Source organism: Tursiops truncatus, chromosome 3 (assembly GCF_011762595.2).
Source record: "Tursiops truncatus isolate mTurTru1 chromosome 3, mTurTru1.mat.Y, whole genome shotgun sequence".
Taxonomy (NCBI): Eukaryota; Metazoa; Chordata; class Mammalia; order Artiodactyla; family Delphinidae; genus Tursiops; species Tursiops truncatus.
Window position 1 is genome coordinate 104,423,652 of NC_047036.1, and position 25,417 is coordinate 104,449,068.

The 25,417-nt window shown below is 43.4% G+C and overlaps 1 protein-coding gene across 2 annotated transcripts in view; it reads left to right on the plus strand.

Moving 5' to 3' along the window:
• Nucleotides 1–6,934: 6,934 nt before the first annotated feature.
• LMNB1 (lamin B1) overlaps nt 6,935–25,417 on the plus strand; it is a 66,802-nt gene continuing 48,319 nt past the window's right edge. The window contains exons 1-2 of one of the 2 annotated variants that reach the window (XM_073802467.1): nt 6,935–6,950; nt 7,051–7,554. In XM_073802467.1, the coding sequence (XP_073658568.1) occupies nt 7,196–7,554 (359 nt within the window). In that variant the 5' untranslated portion in view covers nt 6,935–6,950; nt 7,051–7,195. The remainder of the gene's footprint in view (nt 6,951–7,050; nt 7,555–25,417) is intronic. The other variant, XM_019924325.3, reaches the window with a different exon arrangement.

A 25,417-nucleotide genomic window follows, 5' to 3' on the forward strand; every position in this document is an offset into this window, starting at 1 on the left:
ACAAAGTTAAGATTGTTGACTAAAATCTGCTTCCCTTACCACCTTACTAATTCCTAGTTTGAAGCACCCCCTACACAGTGTGGTTTGAAATAAAAAGCACACCACAAGGAGGTTAAGGATTCCATCTGGGGTTTCCCTCTAATTCTCCCTGGAGATGTGGGTTGCCATTTACAGGTCTCCATTAAGTACCCGATCCATTTGCCAGTCCCTGAAGACTGACATTCTTACCAGCCCAGCTCAGGGATCATCTGTCTGTGAGTGGTTTCCTCCTCCCAACTCAGAGGCCTGTCTGGTCCTTGTTGAACCTACACTACCTTGTTCATGCCTTATTTTTAGTACCGGGCACTGGGAGGCAGAATTTATTTACATGAATGTTTGCCTGTCCACCACTGGACTGGCAAGCTCCTCAAAGCAGGGATCATGCGTGGACTTCAGTCATCCTTGCTCTGAATGTAGAAAGTCCTCCACAAATGTTTGATGAATAAATGCATGGATTAATGAGTGAGAAAATGGGCACGACTTTTTAGGTATCCTGAACCTTTAAGAGTTTCTACTTTAATGTTTTTTAATATGCAAATTTATGGAGAATTTTAGGCCAGAAGAGCACTATTTATGTTATTTCTCTTACTGTCCTTCCATGAGGTAGATATATGCTGGGTTATTTTGTCTAGCATCCCTTCATTCCTGTTTAGGATGAACTCTTCATTGCTGGTGGAATCCCATCCTATATGGTCTGGTGAGGCCAGCCTTGACTCCTGACTCTCTCCCAGCCCTGACTGTCAAACAGGTGATTTTGGGCTTGGACTTGGTTAACCAGAGTACATCCTAGCTCTGGACATAGCAGTCCATTCAAGGCTGGGCATGTGACCCAAAGAGGCAAATCAGTTTTCCTGAGATTTGTTATATTGTGAGTTAGTAGAACTTTGGCTTCAGTGTTTAGAAGCCAGGTTTTCAACCTTGTGGTGAGAGCTCATGTTAGAATAAAGCCTACTTGGGAGGAAAAGCAGTGTGAAGAGATCTAGAAGGAGACCATTCTGATGATGGGATTGCAATCTCCCAGTGGCATGGACCAGTTGAGGTTTATATATTAATTATATTCGAGTTTAATATTCCAAAGATTTTTCACCTCATCCTTTCTTGGGAGGAAAAGCAGTGTGAAGAGATCTAGAAGGAGACCATTCTGATGATGGGATTGCAATCTCCCAGTGGCATGGACCAGTTGAGGTTTATATATTAATTATATTCGAGTTTAATATTCCAAAGATTTTTCACCTCATCCTTTCTGTCCTTAGATTGATTTTAAGTCCAAGGAGATTCTTACCAACCATAGGGAGAGCCATCTGCCTCTTGGTTTTGCTCTGTCTCCATTCTGTGCTGGCCTTTTCTATATGTGACTTCTTTTAGTTCCTGAGTACGTTGGCCTCTGTCACGTCTGTCTTCAATGCTTCTGCTGAATTGTCTGCAGTTCCACCATGCCTTGAGTGGCCAGTTCACCCAGCTCAGTCTGCAGCGTCCCTGTGCAATTCACTCAATTCAATCTGTTGGCTTTCCTTAGCTCCTCCACATTCTTCTTATGGGCATAGGAAAGGTGTACATAAGGGTTCTCCAAAGAAACAGATCCAGTAGGAGGTGTATATATAGACAGATTTATTTTAAGGAATTGGATTATGTGATTAGGGAGGTTAGCAAGTCCAAAATCTACAGGATAGGCTGGAAGGCTGGAGATACAGGAGGAGCCAATGTTGCAATTCAAGTCTGAAGGCTGTCCGCTGTTAAAATTTTGTCTTTCTTGGGGATATCAGTCTTTTGTTCTTTTCAGGCCTTCAACTGATTGGATGAGGCCCACCCACAGCATAGAGGTCAATCTGCTTTACTCAAAGTCCACTGATTCAAATGTTAATTTCATCTAAAACACCCTCACAGAAATGTCCAGATAATACTTGACCACATATCTGGGCACTGTGGTCCAGCTAAATTAACACATAACATTAACAATCACAGAAGGTTAGGCTGTTCTGCACTCCCCTTGTTGCTCTTCATACCCCTTGTTGCCATTGTTTTGAGGCTGCTGTCTACAATCGTTCTAAGGAAGGCTGCTCTTGGCTTCTGTTCTGTTGCCTCAAGACAGAAGGAAACAAGAGACTTTGTTGTGAGGCACAAACCATCCTCAACTCAGCTCAGGAATGGGACAAGGGACCATGACTCCCACAGTGCATCTGGCTTCAAACTCTCCTTCCTTTCCCAGCCAGGAGGCATTCACTGGGGTTGGGGTGATAGGGATGGGAAATGGGGTGGAGGGGACTGGTTTAGCCAGATTACACTTCTTTTCAAATCTTTTCTTATACCAATGTCAACGCTATTGAACTTAAAAGCTGAGAATGGTGTGATTATCTTTAGTTCTGGTTTAACCATGCCATTCTGGGAAGAATGGCACCCCAAAATTGTGGTAATGAGGAAGAAGAAAAGAACATCCTGACAGCTGGTTGAAACTTCATTCTTCTACTTTACCATATCAACTGTGCAAATGATGTAACTTCCTTTTTCCTCTGCATTCCTGAACTCAGCTGTGGGGTCTGGAAACAGTGCCCTTACTTTTCTAGATTGACCTAAAAGACTAAATTTTATGGGGAAATTTCAGGCAAAGCGACAGAGGAAGACTGGTGGGGAAGATATTTTAGGCAAGGAAAGTCTTACCTCAATAATCTATGAACTAAATGAATAAATTAAAGTGTTATTGGGAGGGATAAACCATACATCCAGATAAAGTGACTAAAGACTTTGTTTTTTCATGAAAAACTGTTTGAGTGGGGTCAGTTCCAATCAGAGCAGAAACAGCTGAATTACATGTAAACTCTACACTTAGACTCCAGTCTTTTTTGTTATTTTTACCATTCTAAAGGCAAAGATGCAGAATACAGGGTGAAGGGGCATACTTTTGTACGACTAAAAAAAAGCTGTTAAAAATCAGATGCATAGTTTAGTTTAACAAATGCTTGAAAGATATCTTTTAAAAATAATTTCAATAAAATGTAGGTTTATGAGCATATTTTGGCATAAAATAAAACTAAAATACAAAAGTGCAAATTGGTTTTTCTTTTTGAGTAAATCACAAGCGATCAGTCAGATGGAACCACTGAGTTAAAATAATCCTGCCAGTCCTACTCTTGCCGTGTATCCAGATTTTAACAAGCAATTTGGAAAACAATTTTGAGCAGTGTATAAACTTCATGGGGCTACGCTCAGAGAACGCTATTGAAGGTGATAAATACCCTTTAAAACTCTTAAGCTCTTTTTAAAACACAAATATTTTATCAGAGTTGGAGTGGATTCTGGATAGTCACTGAACCTTCTAAAACATGATTTATTCTTATGTTTTTACGATAACTAGAAAAAGTATTAACTTTGCAAAGTATATTAAATAGAAACAATCTGGTCTAGTGGAAGACCATGTATTAATTTATTTCGTCATTCAAATATTCAGAAAACATATACTGAAGAGATACAAGTTAAAAAAAGAGACACTGCTTAGCAATACTTTTCTTCATTTTGGACCGCATCCCTAGCTTCCCCATGTTTACACTGTATACTCAGCTAACTGCCAGCTGTCTCCCCCCTCTCCTGGGACAAAATTGGGTTACTTGTTAGCTTTCAGTCTCTCCTTCTCTTCTCCCTTCCTACCTACCCCCATCCTAGTCTGGGTCCCTTCTGCCCAGACCTGATAGGTATCCTGTGTTTTTTTGTCCCAGATCCATAAGACATACAGAAAGTAGGGCAAATGTCAAATAAATTCGCTGCATGTAGCGAGGCAGCTGTGTGTTTTGGGAGGAGTTTCAAAGACGTAAGTGATGCCATGGGAAGTTGAAGCTTGGTGGCAATATATATGGCCTAACCACTAATCAGAATATGTGCACTGACAAGTAAGTGAAGGTTTATAGAAAAAAATCAGACAGAATATTTGAAATCATGATTGTCTTTGTATATGCAGGAGCATTGTCACCATACTCATATAGTATTTGCTACTTCTCATTTATTGGGGAAAACAGTGGTGGTAATGGGATTGCAGGAATTCTTTAAATGAAGAGGGCTGGGCACATTTAGTATGAAAGAGCAGGGATGAAATAGGCCTTATTCCAGGTACGGAGTTAGGCTTGGGAAAAGCCAAGAGAATAAGAGAAGTTTACATTTAGTAAAGTGCCTGACCAAATGTTTGCACAAGTACCTAATTCTAAGGCTAAGAGGTTTTCCATCTTTTTTCATTGCTTTTGGTAGGAGACACAGGATTACTATGAGTAAGGATTACTATTTAGCCTTCCCATATTATGTCTAAACCCTACACCTATTACTTTAATTATTGCAAACCCCTGCAAGGTAGGAATCATCCCCATTTCCTATGAGGAAACTGAGGAGTAACTTCCATAAAGTTACATTGCTATCAACAGCAAATCCCCAACCGTCTGACTCCAGTGTATTTGTTGTTTCAGCTAATAGGATATAATCTGAGTTTCCTAAAACAATGAGATTGAGGGATTCTCAAGCTTTCAAGGGAAAGCTTAGTGGGGTTGAGAGCAGTAGAAATCATGCCTGAAATCATTTCACATACAGTCTTCAAAAATGGAGAGAAAATAATTTTCAAATATTTCCAAATATATTTTTTTAACGTCTGAGGTAAAAGGAGGGTATGGAGTGAAAGCCAAGCTGTCAGTGTAGTGGAAAGGGCCTCAAGAAGACTGGAATTACATTGCAATCCGGATTCTACCACCTTGGACACAGCACTCACCTTCTTTAGGCCTCATTTCTTTATAAGTAATTTAGATTTTCAAGGTCCTTTTAAGTTATTAAAACTTTACTTGAATACTTATAAACTCCTAACACCAACTTCATAAAAGAACCTTTTCAACTTTTTTTTTTTTTGCGGAACGCGGGCCTCCCACTGTTGCGGCCTCTCCCGTTGCGGAGCACAGGCTCCGGACGCGCAGGCTCAGCGGCCATGGCTCACGGGCCCAGCCGCTCCGCGGCATGTGGGATCTTCCCGGACCGGGGCACGAACCCGTGTCCCCCGCATCGGCAGGCGGACTCTCACCACTGAGTCACCAGGGAAGCCCCCTTTTCAACTTTTTAATTGTCAAGGGCGTTAAGGAAGGAGGTATTTTAGATAACAAACAGGGTAGGAAATAGAACCGTTAACAAGAAGAGTATCATCACTAATAGAGAGCCCGGAAATTCAAGGAGGATGATATTCAACCGCTGCCCTTCACTAATTATGTGCATGATTAATATTTAAAGAACATTCTAGGGCTTCCCTGGTGGCGCAGGGGTTCAGAGTCCGCCTGCCGATGCAGGGGACGCGGGCTCGTGCCCTGGTCCGGGAAGATCCCACATGCTGCGGAGCAGCAGGGCCCGTGAGCCATGGCCACTGAGCCTGCGCATCCGGAGCCTGTGCTCCGCAACGGGAGAGGCCGCAACAGTGAGAGGCCCGCGTACCGGAAAAGAAAGAAAGAAAGAAAGAAAACATTCTAGTCTTCATTTCTGCCATTATTAAGGTAACTAACCTGTAATTACTCTACCGATGCGTCCCTAAAGGGTTGAGTTGGCCTTCCAGGTTATAGTTGAGGGCGAGGCTCTGGAGGCGATTGAAACCGCCTGGGTTCAAAGGCAGTCTTGTCGCCTGCCGGGCGGCTGTAAGGAAATTCATCTATTACGTGGATACATTTTCAAATGGAAGGAATCTGGTTCCCAGAATGTGTGGATGGATAATCCACGAAAAGCCCAGGGCAGGGCACATAGTAAACTTCAATAAATGTTAAGTCTAAAAGTTTAAAAGTTTTCAAAGTTTTCAAAGGGATTGATGGACATTCTATTAGAACTGTGGTCAATTACATTTCAGGGGAATCCCTTTTCAAAGCAAAAAGCATTTCTACTTAAGTTTTCACAAGTTTCGATTTTGATACATGGGATTTTAGTGAAGCATGACCATGAAGAGCTTGTGCTATTTACTTAGTAACATGTTAATCATATCACTTGTGAGGTGGTTTTGATTTTATAAAGCCCTAAAGTGTTAAGAAATACACGGATCGGGGACCGCCCATCAGCACTGGCTTTTCTGTGGTCTTTATCCATCTGCTTCAAGACACGCGTGCGTCAATTTGATGGGAGGAGGTGTTTTGCTACACCGTTTTCCACCTGAGAGAAAAATAAAGGTTTGCACTTGGAACCCGCACGCAGTTGGTCTTGAACCTCGGACACCAGCGCTCATTACATAACTCCACAGCGGCCGGGCCTCCAGGCCGTTTTCCGAACCCTCACCGCGGGGCGGGTATAAGGTTACAACGCCCGCGGTCGTCCCGGGCTCTACGAGTTGTGCGTGTGTCAGTTAGAGACGTTTACATTTGAATTTCCCTGAACCGCCGGGTGTGGGCGGCGGCACGGACCCGCCCCGGAAGCCTCTGGGCCCCTTCCCGCCATCCGCCGACCCGACCCGATAAGCGGTCCCCGCGCGCTGGTGGGAAAGCACGGCCGGCGCGGAGCCCAAAGCCGCCGCTCGAGCAGTCCCCGGCACCCCTCCCCACAGCCCTCAGTCCTTCCGCCCCCAGCCACGCCCAGCCGGGCGCTCAGAGCCGACGGTTGCCTGATGGCCAGATTTTGAATTTACAGGCCCGGCCCCCGAGTTGCCGGCCCCCCATTGGCCAGCGACGGTCACGTGGATACGCCGGAGCGCGCCGGCCATCTTGGGGAGCGCGGCGCCGCGGCCCGCGCCACCTCCGCCCCCAGCGGCTCGCAGCCAGCCCGCCCCTCCGCCCTCCTCACCCCGCCCGCGGCTCAGCGCCGCCTGAGAGGAAACAAAGTGCTGCGGGCGGGAGACTCGGCGGCGGCGGCGGCGGCGGCGCGCGGACTCTGCTCGGCTCTCCCGGCCACCCTCACCCTGTATTTCCTGAGCGTGTGTGCGCGCGTGTGTGTGTGCATGTTTTCTTACAAAGGACGTTTTACGTTTAATTGATTCGTAGTCCTCCCCCTTTGCCCTTTGTGCTTGTAACCCCTCTCCCGCCATCCCAGGTGCTTCGTCCTTCCCCCCGACGTCTGCCTCTCCGCGAGCGCGGATCGTCGGTTCGTGCCTTCCCTCACGCTTCTCCGCCTGACGCCCCCTCCGTGTTCCGGCGCTGCCCGCGGCCTCAGCGCTCAGCTCTCCTCGCCGATCGCCATGGCGACAGCGACCCCAGTGCAGCAGCGGACGGGCAGCCGCGCCGGCGGCCCCGCCACGCCACTGAGCCCCACGCGGCTGTCGCGGCTGCAAGAGAAGGAGGAGCTGCGCGAGCTCAACGACCGGCTGGCCGTGTACATCGACAAGGTGCGCAGCCTGGAGACGGAGAACAGCGCGCTGCAGCTGCAGGTGACGGAGCGTGAGGAGGTGCGCGGCCGCGAGCTCACCGGCCTCAAGGCACTCTACGAGACCGAGCTGGCCGACGCGCGACGCGCGCTCGACGACACGGCCCGCGAGCGCGCCAAGCTGCAGATCGAGCTGGGCAAGTTCAAGGCCGAGCACGACCAGCTGCTCCTCAAGTGAGTGCCGGGGGCGCAGCTCGGGCGGGAGGGCGAGGGCCGGGGTGCTCACGTCCTTCGGAAGGGGCAGGGTCTCGGTCTCTAAGAAGGAGACAGAATCTAGTGTTTTTCAGCGGGGGCGGGGGTCGCGCGGGGGGTCTCAAGCTGTAGTGATGGTGGGACCGGGATGCACATTTCCCGATCCTGGATACCCAGTGGGACTCGGCGAAGTGCGCGCCTGGGGCCGCCAGCGACAGGCGACCGGCTTCGGGCCTCGGACCCCGGGATCCAGAAGGCTTTAAACGCGCGGAGATCTGGCGGGCGCCAGGTGCGGGGAGGTGGCGTCTGGGCGCGCGCTCGAATGCGCGCCCCGGTTTCCGGCCAGGCCCGAGACAAAGCATCTGGTGGGTTTGCGGTGCAGGAATGGCCGGCCGGGGAGGACCTGCTGCCCGCCTGGAGAATGAATGAGCTCTGCGCGGGCGGAGAGAGGAAGGGGAGGGACCTGCCTCCGGCGTCCCGGTCTCCCGGGGGTGGGTCCCGCTTTGGCGCGCTCAGTCTTGGCCCTGTGACATTTTGCGATCTTTCTGCGCCTGCCTTGGGCGAAGGGGGAGGGGCGGAGTCTGAACTGCGCGCCACTGTCGGCTCTGGGCAAGTTGGGTGTTCAAGCTGGTTAGCTTTCTCTGGGGAAAGGTGTCCTTTCTTTATGCCGAGACAGGCCGCGGTCTTTGGGTGTTTCTCTGCACTGGACTCCGCAAGCTGGGTTTTTTCACGTCTTGGCCACCGTTCTCGGATGGACGAACCGCCTGCCCTCCCGCAGCAGTCCTCTCCCCTAGCTTTTGTATCGCCCAGACATAGTCATTTGCTTTTTCGGGTGTAGGGGAGACCCAGCTCAGTCCCCGCATCTGTCCTTACGTTGACAGGCCAGGGCAGGTGAAAGGGTGTTGTGTAAACGTGGAGAGTTGTGGCGAGGGAGAGCTTGTAATTTTTTCACATAAGAGGGTCTGAATTTTTCAGTTCAGGGCACACGGGTAAACTAGCAAGCCTTTGCCGATCCTACCTTGCCTTTCTGATGAGCAAAATGGCATAGTTATCCTCAGTAGGCAGCTAGTGTTGATGTCACGCTTTAGAATATTGCTCGGTTTGCCTGCAGAATTCCGGTGGTCTTCATCCCCTCTTGCCAGTTGAAATCTCTGGAGATACCTGATTCTGACTTTGACTTTGTGTTCCCCTGAATGTCTCTCTGTCTCCGTGTAAATGTTCCTGTCTCAGTCTCTGTGATTTTCAGTATGTGAATCTCAACTTCCCCATCTTGTTAAATACTTGAAAAACGGTTCATAAAGAATATGTGCACTTGGTAAAAAAAAAAAAAAAATTGTATAGACAGTCTTATAGTGAAAAACGATGTCTCTTGCCTCCTTCCAGGAGACAATCACATTTAGCCTTTTTTGTTTTTATTTCTTTGAGTATTTAGTTCCACAAAATAAAAATAATAATAAGCTTATGTTTCTGTTTCCTGGATTTTCTAATCTTTGGAGTCGTCTTTTGAAATGGGTCAGTTCACTCACTACTGTCTCCATCTTCCTCCAAACTTTTCATTACTGAATTTCTTCATATCTTGGATGCCATTGCTTATATGATTCACCATTATCACATGTACCACTAAGAAGAAAAACTTAAGGGCCAACTATGCAGGATCCGTCCTGTTGGACCCACCCTGTTTTCAGAGATGTTAAAGTGTGACACAGATTAAGTATGTTACCTGCCAGTCACTGTTTTATGTAGAGGATACAGAGATTTGAAAAAAATAAGTTATTGCCCTTATGTTGATGATAGGGGAGATACCCAGCAAGCGAATAAAAATTGTATTTCAGCTAATCTGAAACATTTTGATGCTGGTGCTTTTATAATCTTTTCAGAAGGTATCCACTGAAGGTTTTTCACACAGTAACAAGACTGCCACCTGGCTGACTGTAGTTGTAAAATGCTCTGCATGGATTGTAAAATGCATGCTGGTTTCATCAAGATTAAAAAGTGAAGAATATATGTGTTAGAATCAATGAAATCAGTGAATGTGATATAATGTTAGGATAACAAATACTAGGGGAATAAAAATAGAGCAGGGTGAAGGGATGGTATAGTTAAGGAAGGCCTGTCTGAGGGCTTGACAATTGAAAACAATTTTCTTTGAGATGTCAGGTAGTGTACTGGGATTTTATAGATAGATAAATATCTATATATAACTATATAGAGAGAGCCTGAACATATATATCTATTAGGATTAGATGTATTTTATTTTCTGATGTGCCATCAATTCCTCAAAACATACCACATTTTACTTTCATATTTCAATCCTGACTTTCTTTGTACAATTTTGTTCCTAAATAGCCTTCCATTTTTCTTGCTGATTAAAGAAAATTTTGCCTTTAGCATATCTTCAAACTTTTAAAAGATATCTAATCATAATATCTATTATATGAGGCTACTTTCTTCCCTTAAGCTCTTTGCTCTTAAGACATGATGTGCAGTTGACATCCTAGGAATTTACCTGATTTAGACCCGGTTTCCTCCTGTATCATATATTTTCAGTTCCTTGGTTTCTTCCTTCATTTTATTGGAGAACATCCTTAAGTTACTTATTCAGAAAAGATGGCAGGAGGTAGACTTTCCAAGTCTCGTGTATCTGAAAATAATTTTGATTTTTGTCTCATGCTTGATGAATAGTTGGGCTAGGTATAGAATACTGGTTCAACATTTTTCCTTACAGCTTGGAAAGTATCATATTGCCCCGTTGTCTTCTAGTAGCCAGTTGTTGTTCATGTCTACCTAATGCCAGTCACAGTTACTTTCTTTTGGTAATTGCTTTGCCTCTCGGGAAGCTTTGGAATTTTCTTTTCTCCTGGTTTTCTGGGATTGCATGGTGATAGGTCTAGGTATGGATATTCTCTTATGCATTGTAGTTGTTATAAGCAGGTCCTTTCCATTTAAAGTCTTGGTCTTTGTTTAGCTCTGGGAAATTTACTTTTTTCTGTATGTTTTCTGTGCTCCATTTTCTTTGTTCTCTCTTGTTGGAATGTTGAACTCTTGGGTTTCTTGTTTCCTTATACTTTTTTTCATCCTGGGAAATTACTTTGCTCTTCTCCAGCTCAATAGTGACATTTAAAGGCACAAGTCATACTTTTAATTCCAAGAAATCTTTTTGTACAGGTATTTCTCTTTTTTTCAGCTTGTGTTTATTTTTAAGGATGCATTATTTTCTTTAATCTGTCTGAGAGTAATATTTAGGGTTTTCTTTTTAAATTCTCTTCTGTTAATTGGATTATCTCTTTTCCCTCCCTGGTCACTTGTTCTTTTTGTTTGGTTTGCTTTTTATCTTCCTACTCATTTTTGTCAATTGCTGATCCTTGGTTGTCTACATTTTCAAATGAAGAACTAGGTAATGCTTGAATATTACTGCCGGGTTATTTAGGTAGCTCCTTCCCACTTTTCTGAGTGTAAGAGCAAATTAGGATCTCTTTATGTAGGAATGGGATGTATTCTTGGCCAACTTGTTGGAAAGCCTGCAGTTATGTTAAAGGGTGCCCAGGAGGGTGAGGTGCAAAGCTGTTTCATGAGTTAATCCCTCATTTTAAGTCTGCCTTACTTTCTCCTGTAGCCCCTGTGTGCACGTTCTGTGGTAGGTACTTTTATCTACATTTTTTTTTTAAGCCACTAAGTTTTTATTTTTTTTTAATTAATTTATTTATTTATCTTTGGCTGTGTTGGGTCTTTGTTGCTGCACACAGGCTTTCTCTAGCTGCAGCGAGTGGGGACTACTCTTCGTTGTGGTGCGCAGGCTTCTCATTGCAGTGGCTTCTCTTGTTGCAGAGCATGGGCCCTAGGCACGCAGGCTTCAGTAGTTGTAGCGTACGGGCTTAGTTGCTCCGGGGCATGTGGGATCTTCCCGGACCGGGGCTCAAACCCATGTCCCCTGCATTGGCAAGCAGATTCTTAACCACTGTGTCACCAGGGATGTCCTCTACATTTTATCTACTAGAAATTTGTTGAAATGTTTGCTAATGATCCTTTTTCTGTTCACTTTCTTGCTATGGGTTTATTCGTTGTTTACTGCTTTTTTTTCTTAATATTTGTTTATTTTGGGCTGCGTTGGGTCTCCGTTCCTGCATGCGGGCTCTCTCTAGTTGTGGCGAGCAGGGGCTACTCTTGATTGCGGTGCGTGGGCTTCTCATTTGTGGTGGCTTCTCTTGTTGCTGAGCACGGGCTCTAGGCGCACAGGCTTTAGTAGTTGCGGCATGTGGGCTCAGTATTTGTGGCTCGCGGGCTCTAGAGAGCAGGCTCAGTAGTTGTGGTGCACGGGCTTAGTTGCTCTGTGGCATGTGGGATCTTCTCAGACCAGGGATCGAACCCGTGTCACCTGTGTTGGCAGGCGGATTCTTAACCACTGCGCCACCAGGGAAGTCCCTACTGCTTTTTTATTAGGGTCTAGTGGGGAGGTCAGTGCCTGTGCATAGTAATCCTTGGAAATCTTGGAAATATTTTAATTTTGAACAATAATTGAAGTACAGTTTGTAAGATGAAAAGGAAGAAATGTTTTATTATCTGTTTGGGTCCATTGAGCTCTTTCGTTTAAGAATAATTTTCTGTAACTTATTTGGAGTTAGAGTCTTTGTAATTAGTCTGTTAGGAGGATTTAGATTAAGAAAGCAAGTCTTGGGGCTTCCCTGGTGGCGCAGTGGTTGAGAATCCGCCTGCCAATTCAGGCGACACGGGTTCGAGCCCTGGTCTGGGAAGATCCCACATGCCGCGGAGCAACTAGGCCTTTGAACCACAACTACTGAGCCTGCGCGTCTGGAGCTTGTGCTCTGCGACAAGAAAGGCCACGATAGTGAGAGGCCCACGCACCACGATGAAGAGTGGCCCTGGCTCGCCGCAACTAGAGAAAGCCCTCGCACAGAAACGAAGACCCAACACAGCCAAAAATAAATAAATAAATAAGCTTTCATTTAAAAAGAAAGAAAAAAAAGAAAGCAAGTCTTGAGAGAATTATAGATTCCAAAATTACTTAGTCCCTTTTTGGTTCTTTAGCATACAACATACCTCAAAGACAGAAGAATTCTTGGAGACACTTGTCCTGCTAGAAAGAATTTGACAACGGCTTCTGTGCAGGTGGTCTCTTACAGGGAAACTGATCTTAGATCTAAGATATAGCTACTCCAGTTCATTCCAAGCCTAATTATATTTCATTGGAAGCTTTTTTGAATACTTGCCAAGAATGATGATGAATACCATCAGTCAACACTTTAAACAAAAAAGCAAAGAAAAATTGACTTAATTGAGAATTTCAGAATTAACTAATTCTGCAGGAAAACTAAATATAAGAGAAAGTTATGTTTAACAGTTGTTCAGTAACTAATTTTGTGGATGCATACATTTTTTTTTTCTTCAGTGGTACAGATCCATAGTCTTTTATGTAAAACCCTTATAGCCACAAGTGTTTGGAATTAAAAGCAATTCCAACTTTAAGAAGGTAGTATGATGCGTATACTGTATATGACACCCCAGTGGGGTCTGGGGTAGCACTCTATGTGAAACAGGTATTTCTGCAGGGAAAGATTAATAGTCACAGTAAATGGAGAAAGACAACTAAAAATAGCCTCATGTCCATTCAGGTCAAGTTTTGTCACCAAATGAATTAATGAAAATTTACGTTTTAGAGCTCTGGGATTACATATAAGAGTAATGATTCATGTTTTTTAATTGACTACTTCTTAGTAACTTCGCTTGACTCATCAGGTTCTAGAAGTTGTGCTTTATTCCTCAAACACAAATAAATTTGATTGATTGATTGGTTCACAGTAGATATTCAAGCTTGAAAGGATGCAAAATTGACTCTAAAGTCATTTTCTCTTTTGAGAATTATGAATTAATTAGGAAACTGGAGATGGGGGCTCACTGGAATATAACTAATATAATGGATGCTATAGCATTGTTTGAGATGCTGAGCAAGTCAATTTACTGTCCCTTCATTAAAAAAAATATTTTTAAAAGGATGTCCCGGGACTTCCCTGGTGGCATAGTGGATAAGAATCCACCTGCCAGGCTTCCCTGGTGGCGCCGTGGTTGGGAGTCTGCCTGCCGATATAGGGGACGTGGGTTCGTGCCCCGGTCTGGGAGGATCCCGCATGCCGCGGAGCGGATGGGGCCTGTGAGCCGTGGCCACTGGGCCTGCGCGTCTGGAGCCTGTGCTCTGCGGCGGGAGAGGCCACAACAGTGAGAGGCCCGGGTATCGCAAAACAAACAAACAAACGAACAAAACAAAAAAAAGAATCCACCTGCCAATGCAGGTGCCACAGGTTTGATCCCTGGTCTGGGAGGATCCCATATACCATGGAGCGGCTAAGCCTGTGCGCCACAACTACTGAACCCACATCCTGCAACTACTGAAGCCCGTGTGCCTGGAGCCCGTGCTCCACAACAAGAGAAGCCACCGCAATGTAATGAGAAGCACATGCACTGCAACAAAGAGTAGCCTCTGCTCACCACTAGAGAAAGCCTGCGCGCAGCAACAAAGACCCAGTGCAGCCAAAAATATAAAACTAAATCTTAAAAACAAATAAAAAGGATGTCCCAAGAAACATAGTTTAGTGTATTATAGGTATTGGGCCTCAAAGCCAGTGTTCTCAAATTAGTCTTTGAGATACTGGACAAAAAATTTGTTATTTAAAGCAGAATTTCATATCTTTTCAAAACAGATGGTGCTTCTTTTTAAGTATAATTTCATGAAAAGAAAAGTTTTTCTCAAAATAGAATAAAGTGTAATGTTGCTTGTATTTTTTTCACAGTATATATGCACCTGAAGATTTGTAGGCTTCCTGCCTTCGTCCCCAAGCAAGTTTTGAATAGGATAGGTTTGAGGTTGAGGGGATCAAGCCTACATAGTATATTCCTTTGGGAAAACGACATTCCTCTGATTTTGCTTTGTCAGTACGTTAGTAAGGAAACTTCTGTTGGGAAATTTGGATTTGTGTGTTTTCGTTAAAAAATACGTACAGATGTTCACGTGCTACTCGCATGTATAATTGGGACACTTGTCAGTCACAGTAGCTTGAGATACAGTAGTGTTAAGCAAGAGCACTACATGAAGTTGCACCTTCCTACATTTTGTGACTTGGGGCAGGTATTAATACTTTAATTCTTTGAGTTTTCATGCCTCATCTGTGTAACTGGGATGAGGCATAACTAGTAGTTTTCTGAATCTCAGGAAGAATTAAGAAACCCAGATCTTTTTCTAGCCTGTCATTTACTTGTCTCATAATAACGGGTGGATTTTTATCAGAATTGGCTATTTGAATAAATTAGGAAGTATATGGAAGTGAAAGTAAATCAGATAAACTATTTTTTTTCTCTTTCTTTGGGGAGAAGGGGGTGCTGGGGATTTACTGTATATTTGGACTTATTGTATATGTTTACTGTGTTGACTTTCTACATATTTTGGTCACACAGAATGAAATTTAGGTGCAGGGCTAAACAGTATCTTCAGGGTTGTTTTAACATTAATATTTTTCAGTTTTCAAACCTAAAGTAATAAATGCTAATCTGCTCTAGGGACTTTCCTTTGTAGGTAGAATAATTAATTGAAAAACAAAAATTTGATCCCATATATTACTTGGTCTTTTGTTTATGTCCTTATTTTGCCCTGGTAGAAGCAAGTTGCCAGTAACACCCTTGCCTTAATATGAGAGGTATAAAACTTCATGGTAAATATTACTTTAATTTTCAAGGGAAGAACAGGAAGGATAGACGCCTAAAATTGGTGTTAAAGTCTAGGTGACAGGTCCTAAGTAATGAAACCATCATGATGCTTCCTTCCCATGCTTTCAAAGGATGTTTGGTAGAGCGTATCTTTTGGAGTTGTTTATTTAAACTAGGAGGTTAGACTAGGTAATCTTTTGGTGTACCCAGGCTCAAGGAAGTAAACACACAGAATGAAAGATAAAGCACTGTAAAAGTATGCTGCTGAATGTTTTTTTTTTTTTTCTCCATATACTCCATTATGCTTGTTCTTTTCATTTGTCCAGATGACTTCACCTCAGGTATTTCTGAGTTAGAGATCTTTAGACTATTGCATCATCACTGTAGGTCTATTTCATGCACAAATAGTGAGAATGAGCCTTAAGTGTTAATTGGGTGACGACACCCTGTCTAACTGAAGTTCCCAATTATTTCTGGGATCCAGGGAAGTTTCCTAATCAGAGTTTTTAACTTCTTTTTTTTTATTTTTTCCAATATATCTTTCTGGTAAAAGGGATTGTGTTTTGGCTGTTATATTTGGGAAATTTTAAAAAACTAATTTTTTTGTTACACAAAAATTATATATTCATTATGGAAAATTAGAAAATACAGATAAACACCAAGAAGAAAATAAAAGTCACCCTTAGTTCCATAAATAAGAGCTCTAAGTTTTTCTTTTTATATCCATATTATTAACGAAAAATGGGTTCATGATAAATATTGATGCATAACCTTCTTTCATGCTACACTGCTTTGTGAACTTATTTACATGTCAGTAAATGTGCTATATCGTCATTTTGAAGATACGTCAACAGCCTTTAATGGGTAGGGTTAGTTTACCGTGACCAGAGATGTCAGCTTTGCAGTGACTACCTAATTTCTCAGAGGCCATAGAGGGCCATGATTATCCTCTTCCCGCTTTCTGACAATATCAAATTTTTTCTCCTGGTTAACATATTGATAAAAATGGTTAAATGTTAAACTAATTTACTGGTGAAATGTTAACCATTGGATAAAGTAATTACAACTTGGCCAGTTTTTGATGCCAGTAACAGCATATGGGTGTCCATTTGGGGGAATTTATTTTTAATTTCTGCAGGTTCTTTTTAGTTCTCGATCATTTTTATTGTTGTGCTCATGTTGCAAACATAAAGGAGTAAAAAGATCCACATTTGGGTCATAATCTTAGGTTTCTGCTGATATCTTTGCTGTAGACCTGGATGATAAGTGAGACTTTCCCTAGCTAATATGTTTACTTGGTCCTTTTTTTTTTTTTATGGTACACGAGCCTCTCACTGTTGTGGCCTCTTCCGTTGCGGAGCACAGGCTCCGGACGCGCAGGCTCAGCGGCCATGGCTCACGGGACCAGCCGCTCCGCGGCATGTGGGATCCTCCCGGACCGGGGCACGAACCCGCATCCCCTGCATCGGCAGGCGGACTCTCAACCACTGCGCCACCAGGGAAGCCCTACTTGGTCCTTTTTAAATTTAATTTTTTGCCTTTATTGCATTTGTATGTATGTATGTATGTATTTATTTATGCATGCGATACGCGGGCCTCTCACTGTTGTGACCTCTCCCGTTGCGGAACACAGGCTCCTTAGGCGCAGGCTCAGCGGCCATGGCTCACGGGCCCAGCCACTCCGCGGCATGTGGGATCTTCCCGGACCGGAGCACGAACCCGTGTCCCCTGCATCGGCAGGCGGACTCTCAACCACTGCGCCACCAGGGAAGCCCCGCATTTGTGTTTATTGATCATAGGATTATACCACTTTTATAGCTAGGAGGGGACTTGGATCATCTGATCTATCCAGCCCACTGTGTAGGTTCAGAAATTGAGACCTAGAGAGATAAGAATACTGGTACAAGATGCGGGACAAAAAGAGCTAACATTTATCTTCTGCTTATTGTGTTTGCCAGGTACTATGCTAGGTGCTTTACAGACACTGTCTTTTAAGTGTTATGATAACCCTGTTTGGTGGGTGAGGAAACTTGAGGCTCAGAGAGGTTAAATATTTTGCCTGGGATAACTTAGCAGATCAATGGCAGAGCTAGAATAGATCCTAGCTCTGTCTTCTAGCATTGTTACAGGGTTTTTACGTGGATCATGCCATTTAATACCGACCTGAAGCAGGCCCATGGAGCGCTGTCATCTGTCCTTGGACTTGAAGTCTTACATAAGACAGTTGACTTTCAGGTTTGGGTGCTACTTTTGGAAATGGTACTAGATGTGAGTTTTTCACAGTGATATTTGAGATAATCTTGGATTTGTCAGGAGGGTGGAGTAACTGAGGCAGCTGCTTGAAATACTGAGGGCTTCATTTGCTAATAAGGAAAGGCTAAAAATGAATTACTGAAAGAGACCTCTTTTGTCTTTTCTTCCTTGTTGAAGAACTTCCTACTTTACTCCGTGCCTTTATAATAACTTTAAAATAAACTAAAATCTCTAAATAAGTCTTGAATACTCATGGCAGAAATATTGTTTTCATTTTTTATTCAGCACACATTTGTGGAACAGGTACTGTTAGGAAGTGCAGGCTTGTACTGCTCCCCACACAGAAGGCCAGTAAATTGAGAAATGAGTTGTTGGGGCAAAGAATAGGGACTTTATTTGGAAGGCTAGCACACCAAGAAGATGGTGGACTAGTTTCCCAAAGAACCATCTTGCCTGGGTTTGGGTGCTAGTTTCTTTCAGAACAAAGAAGGGGAGGTGAGGGGTAAAGTAAAAAAGGTGATACGTTGTTGCTAATATTTCCTGGTTCAGGCCAGAACGGGAGGGGATATGTTCATTTCTTCTTACCTGCATCCATTCCCAGGTGGGCCTGGTTAGGGTATTCCTAGTGAACTAAACGAAGGTATTTTAGCTTAACTGGGAGACAGGGTTCCTGGAGATGCTCATTATGTATACTTTAAGCTGTAGGCAACATCCATTTAATGATTAACTTATAGCAAAAGCAATAGAATACAAAGGTTAAAGTAGAAGAAACAGATCAATATGGAGGCAGGTTCTTCCCTATTACAAGTACTACATGCCAGGCCTTGAATCAGATGCTGGTAACAGGGAGATGGGACACTTAGTGCCTGTTAACAAGTTGCTTACAATGTAGTGAGGAAGACATAAAATGCACTACAGTATTGTGATACTGTAACTGCAATATGCTAGTACAATGTAACAAATGCTGTGATAGCAGTATCCACATCTTGCTATGGAGAAAGGGACTACCCCTTTCTCCATACCACATAAAGCAGAGTAGGAGCTTTGTAAAGTTTTGAGAGACATCCCAGAGGAATTGGGGAGGCAGTGAAATCTGAGTGTTGAGAGATAAGTAGGGTTGGCTTCTAAATGGAAAACATTAGTAGAGGTGTTGTCCTGAAAGGCAAGGAGATTTACAAAGGAATGGTAGTACAGTTTTGGTGTGATAAGGCCTAGAAAGTATCCATTGACTTTGGTTCGTGGGAACTTATTGTTGACTGTGAGGAGCATCTAATGGTAGAGAAGAGCAGTAGGGTCAAAGCCACTGACCATAATTAAGGAAGAAATGGGAATAAAGGTCATGAGTTTAGGTCATAAAGAGTGATGTGAAAGGAAGAAGACATTCTTAAAGGTCGATTTAAAGTAGAGTCTTACTCAATGTTTATATAACAAAACACTGGATAGGGTACCAGAACACTTATCCCTCTAACATTCTGTACTAAAAAAATGATGGCTTCACCGCCTTTGCTTAAAACACTTTAAGTGGCTTCCAGGATAGTAGCTTCTAGGATGAAGAGTAAAATCCTCAGTATTACCTAATACTAGGGTGGCCGTATAATTTAGCATTCAAACAGGGTTACTTCCTTCTTGGTGTGAGAGAGGGAGCTATTGATAATTATGCTGGGACACTGGCATCAATGGAAATTACCCTAGACAAACTTGGACATACCTAAAAGTTCTTCTCTTCATGAGCTGGCTCCTGAATGACTGTGGCTTCAACTCACACCATACTTGGTCTTGCTCTCTCCTCTCCAACCATGAAATTTTTTATTCAGTCCTGTTTACCATGCTGTCTCTTAATAGGGCCTTTGCATATGCAGTTTCCTTTGTCTGGACTTCTGTCATCATTGGGTTAACTCCTCCTTAAACCTCAGATCTCTAATTCATTTCTTAGGGAAATCTTCCCTATCCGGTTTTGTAAATGTGAGCTTTTACAAAAAAACCCCCAAAACCTGTGACTATCCAACAAATGCGTATGTGTGAACATAATTTAAGGATTCAGAGATCTCCAAGACTTCTTATGAAAAAATTACCTTCAACTATTTTAACTGCTCCTTTGATATTTATCTTGATATCTAAATGGCATTATTGACTTTGTGCCATGGAAGATGAGGAATTGACTTTTTCATTTTGTTCTTCATAACAAATTTTTCTTCCTCTTATCCTCCCAATAGTCATACATTACATTTTAGTTGAGATTAGTTTAGATCAGTTTTGGTATATAAAGTATTATTTCACTGTGTTCTGCTGCAAATGCGTCTGTAGCACCAATTCGCTCATATGTGACTGGTAAATAGAGAAATGATATTGTAATTAGAGGTTGTATTGACTTACATATGACTTTTCCTAGTAAAGGAGAGTCAGAATATCAAGAGTAGAGTTCAGAGGGAAAGAAAGCTCTGATTTCAACTCTATTTTAAGAAAGTTAAAGGAGTGCCTGCACCCAGGATTCCCTCCCCCAGAGAGGTGTGCACCACCTTTGTTCTTGTAGCCGGGGTTGTGTTCAGAGTCTATTTCTATCTCTAATGTCTCAGTTTCTGCAAGCCAGCATGGCCACTCTGATGTTGTTGTGCATCTCTGAGCATCTCTTGAGGCAGCTCTAGACACACTAAACTGACTGCTTGCATTGTCCAAGTCATCTCCTGGAGTACTAATTATCATCATTATTATTTTTTAAAATTTATTTTTATTTTTAAAGTTTGTTTTTGGCTGCGTTGGGTCTTTGTTGCTGCACGTGGGCTTTCTCTAGTTACGGTGAGTGGGGGCTACTCTTCGTTGTGGTGCATGGGCTTCTCACTGGTGGCTTCTCTTGCGGAGCATGGGCTCTAGGCGGTTGGGCTTCAGTAGTTGTGGCATGCAGCCTCAGTAGTTCTGGCTCGTGAGCTCTAGAGCATAGGCTCAATAGTGTGGCACACGGGCTCAGTTGTTCTACGGCATGTGGGATCTTCCCGGACCAGGGCTCAAACACATGTCCCCTGCACTGGCAGGTGGATTCCTAATCACTGAACCACCAGGGAAGTCCCTGGGGTACTAATTATGTTACTGCTAGTGCTCTGGTTACAAGGTTGCATAGGTTTTTAGTGGTTTGTTCCAACCTTATTTTTCCCATTCTTTTTAAATTTTAATATGTGCAGAATGTAAGAGTTTTCAGGAACACATATATTTTGTTATAGCAAAAATACCTATACTCTATGAACATAACCCCCAGCAGAATTCAACAGTGTACTATACTTAGTTTCCCTTCCCTATACCACCTTTTGATTGTCTGTGAAAATAGTATTTTTCCTACTTACTTAATTTTGTCTAACTATAAAGAAAGATGATACCAGTTGTTAAAACACCAAGTCATTCAGAATCAGGAGGCTTTCTATTAGTTTTATCTTATTTAAAAGAAAATATTTATTTATTATTGGGCTGCGTTGGGTCTTAGTTGTGGCACGCGGGATCTTCATTGTGGCATGTGGGGTTTTTCATTGTGGTGCGTGGGCTTCTCTCTAGCTGTGGCACGTGAGCTCAGTAGTTGCAGCACGCGGGCTCTCTAGTTGTAGCACGTGGGCTCTCTAGTTGTGGCGCACAGGCTCCAGAGCACACGGGCTTAGTAGTTGTGGAGTGTGGGCTTAGGTGCCCTGCGGCATGTGGGATCTTAGCTCCCTGACCAGGAATCAAACCGGCGTCCCCTGCTTTGGAAGGTGGATTCTTAACCACGGGACCACGAGGGAAGTCCCAGTTTTATCTTATTAAAGAAGTAGCATTTGGAGTCTGTGCTCTTTTCTAGTCTAGTTGCATTTCATAAGCATTGATAGTTTTGGTATAGAATTCTAAGTTGTAAAGAATATTTCCTCAGGATTTTGAAGGCATGCTCTACAGTTTTCTAGCTTCTGTTGTTGCTAAGAAGTACTAATGAGTGAAAAGTTAAAAAGCTTGTATCATCTTTGTGGTCTAATTCTTAAATTTCACAAGGATGTTCCTTGGTGTGGATCTTTTTTCATCCACTGTGCTGGTCATTTGGTGAGAATTCTTCAGTCTGGAAATTCATGTCTTCAGTTCTTGGAAACATTCTTAAGTTATTTTATTGATGATTTCTTCCTCTTATTACTTTTGGAGACTCCTGTTATTCAAATGTTGGACCTCTTAAATTGATCCTTTAGTTTTCTTATCTTAAAAAATCTCTTTTTCTCTGCTAGATGTTCTCAATTTTATCTTCCAATTTTTGCTGTCATATTCAAAATTTCCAATAGCTTCTTTTTATTCTCAATGGTTCTTTAGAGCATACTGATCTCATTTCAGTTTCATGGATGCAATGGTTGCTCTTTTCAGAAGTCTCCGTTTTCCTTCATAGTTCCTGATTGTTCCAAGTTAATTTCTTTTTCTAATTGTTTAGGTCTTTGTATCTGTCAGGAAACCAATAGATATCTTAATCAGAAAGGAAAACAATATGGAAAGTAGATGCTTATAAAAAATTATTAGAAGGGTCAGAGAAGCAGTAACAATACCTCAAACACTGTAGAACTGATCTTCTTTGGGAGCTTTTATGTCTGAGGTCACCACTGAAACCACTGAATTGAAAAACAGTGTATAGCTAGCTATACTTCAGGACCAGGAAGCTGTCACTGCTGTTGCTGTAAGAATAACTGCCTCAAGACACCAAGCAAACTGGAGAATGGACTCAGAATGGACATTATTTCAGAAAAACTTTACAGACCAATATCCCTTATGAATATAGGTGCAGAAATACTGGCAAACCAAACCCACCAACATGTAAAAGGATTATACACCATCACCAAGTGGGATTTATCCTGGGAATGCAAGGTTGGTTCAGTCTGTGAAAGTAAACAGTGTAATATACCTTATTAATAGAACGAAGGACCAAAACCATATGATCATCCCAATAGAGGAAGAAAAAGCATTTGACAAAATGTACCAGTCTTTCATGATAAAAATATTCAAATGAGGGATAAAAGGGAACTTCTTAACTTGGTAAAAGGTATCTGTGAAAAACCTGTAGCTAACATCATATTTAATGGTAAGGACTGACTGCTTTCTCCCTAAGGTCAGGAATAAGACAGGGTTGCCCACTCTTACCACTTATATACAACATTGTATTGGAGGTTCTAGCCAGGGCAGTTAAGGAAGAAAAAGAAATCAGGCATTCAGATCAGAAAAGAAGTAGTAAAACAGCTACACAGTTGATGCTTGAACAGCATGGGGGTTGGGGGGGGCCGACTTTTGCAAGGCAAAAATCCATGTATAACTTATAGTCAATCCTCTGTAGCCAAACAACTGCAGATCATGTAGTAATATAGTTTTTAGTATTGAAAAAAATCTTCACATAAGTGGACCCTTGTAGTTAAAACCTTTGATGTTCAAGGGTAACCGGTGTCTCTATTTGCAGATGAAATGATTCTAAGAAAATCCTAAGGAATCTGTAAAAAACAAAAACTAAAAACTCTTGAAAGCTAATAAACAAGCTCAGCAAGATTTCAGGGTATGAAAGCAATGTACAAAACTCAGCTGTATTTCTGTAAACTAGCAGTGAACACTTTCAAAAATGAAATTAAGAAAACTTCATTTTCCGTAGCATCAAAGAGATGAAGTACTTAGGAATAAATTGAACAGAAGAAGTACAAGACTTGTATACTGAGAGTCACAAAACATTGTTGAAAGAAATTAAAGAAGACCTAAATAAGTGGAAGGACATCCTATATTGATGGATTAGAAGACTTAATATTGGCATATATATATATATTTTTGGCGGGGGCGGTGTCAAGAAGCAAAAACATCTACTGAATATAAAACTAAAAAAGACAGAGTCCTCCTGGGCCCAAGAGACCCATGGCAGGGAGCCAAGAGTTCTGCATCAGCGCTGCTCTGGGGAGCCCTGGAAGAAGTCATTGCACACGGTAGTGATGAGGGGTAGAAAAACAATGTACTCCTGGAAGTCCACCTAGTGGTTGCTGTCCTCGTCCAGATCACCCATCAGCTTCTTCAGGCCCTCCTCATCCACCTTCTCCACCACAAAGTTGGGCAGCTCCCTGTGCAGAATTCCTTCATCTCCCCCTTAGTCAGCTTGAACTTGTTGCCCTCTTGGTTGGAGTACTTGTGGAAGGTGGTGACCATCACAGCCAGAACCTGCTTCAGGGGACTGGACATCTTGGATCTGGGGCTGCTGGTCTTGGAGGGTCTCCTGGGGAGGTGGGGGTTGGCTGTGGTTCTTCTGGGACCATGAAAGCTGGTGGCAGACATTTTGGGGAGTATCCATCTGCATGAACTCTCCTCGAAGTGGACATCTTGCCCAGGTAACCAGACTGAGACCTGGCCCCACCCAACAGTCTGTAGGCTCCAGTGCTGGGACGCCACAGGCCAAGCCGCCAACCAGGTGGGAACACAGCCCCACCCATCAGCAGACAGGCTGCCCTAAGACTTCCTGAGCCCACAGCCATGTCTAGACACCTTAATATTGTTAAGATGGCAATTCTCCCCAAATTGACCCACAGATTCAGTGCAGTTTCTATCAGAATCACAGCTGCCTCATTTGTAAATTGAGAAGCTGAGCCTAAAATTTAAATGGAAATGCATGGTATCCAGAATAGCCAAAACAATCTCAAAAATTGGAGGAGTCAGTTCTTGGTTTCAAAGTTTACTACAGGGGCTTCCCTGGTGGCGCAGCGGTTGAGAGTCTGCCTGCCGATGCAGGGGTACACGGGTTCGTGCCCCAGTCCGGGAAGATCCCACATGCCGCGGAGCGGCTGGGCCCGTGAGCCATGGCCGCTGAGCCTGCGCGTCCGGAGCCTGTGCACTGCAATGGGAGACCCCACAACAGTGAGAGGACCACATACCCAAAAAAAAAAAAAAAAAAAGTTTACTACAGTAATGTGTGTGGTATTGATATAGGACAAAAGAATTTCAGTTTTTTTTTTTTTCCCCCTTTGCGGTACATGGGCCTCTCACTGTTGTGGCCTCTCCCGTTGCGGGGCACAGGCTTTGGACGCGCAGCCTCCGGATGCGCAGGCTCAGCGGCCATGGCCCACGGGCCCAGCAGCCGCTCTGCATGTGGGATCCTCCCGGACCGGGGCACGAACTTGTGTCCCCTGCATCGGCAGGCAGACTCTCAGCCACTGCGCCACCAGGGAAGCCCAGAATTTCAGGTTTTAATGACCCTGCTTGTCAGCAGCAAAATTGCCACAAAGACCAGGACGGTGGCCCCATGATACTTCCTTCTTTCATTGCTTATGGATGTATTAGAGTACCTAATTTGCATCCAGAAGCCTAGCTGCAAGAGATTCTGGCAAATGTAGGTTTTAGTTTTCTAGTTTAAGAAAGCACAACTGGGAGGGTGGTATGGCCATTGGGTGAGTCAATTCACAGAATTTTTCTCTGAGGTCTGATGACTATTGTATGTCCTCTGTATTCAGAAGTAGGGCTCTAAAAATCTGATGGGAAGCTCTACGCATGAGTGGGGCTTCTTGACTAAGCTTCATTGTGTAACAGTGGAATCATTTCACTGGGAACACCCAGTATCAGTGTCTTCAGGTCTTCTCTCTTGGGCTTTGGCTGCACAGCGTACTTTAAGCTGAGGGAGATTGAGAGGCAACATCAGCATCTGTAAAAGTCCACTGGAATTCTCCTGCCTTTTCAGTATGGTAGTGCTGCCTTTGGCTGTACCAGGTGACACCAGGTCTGAGATTCTGTTTTATTCCTTAGAGAGTAAACCTTTCCTCTTTTATCCTGGTGAATGAGGGGCCATTGGCCCAGGAGCATGGAGTGCGATCTGCTTTGCTTCTTAGATAGATTTTCATCTAGTCCTACTTCAGAGTACCAGGGTATCTCTTGCTATCAGCAGTAT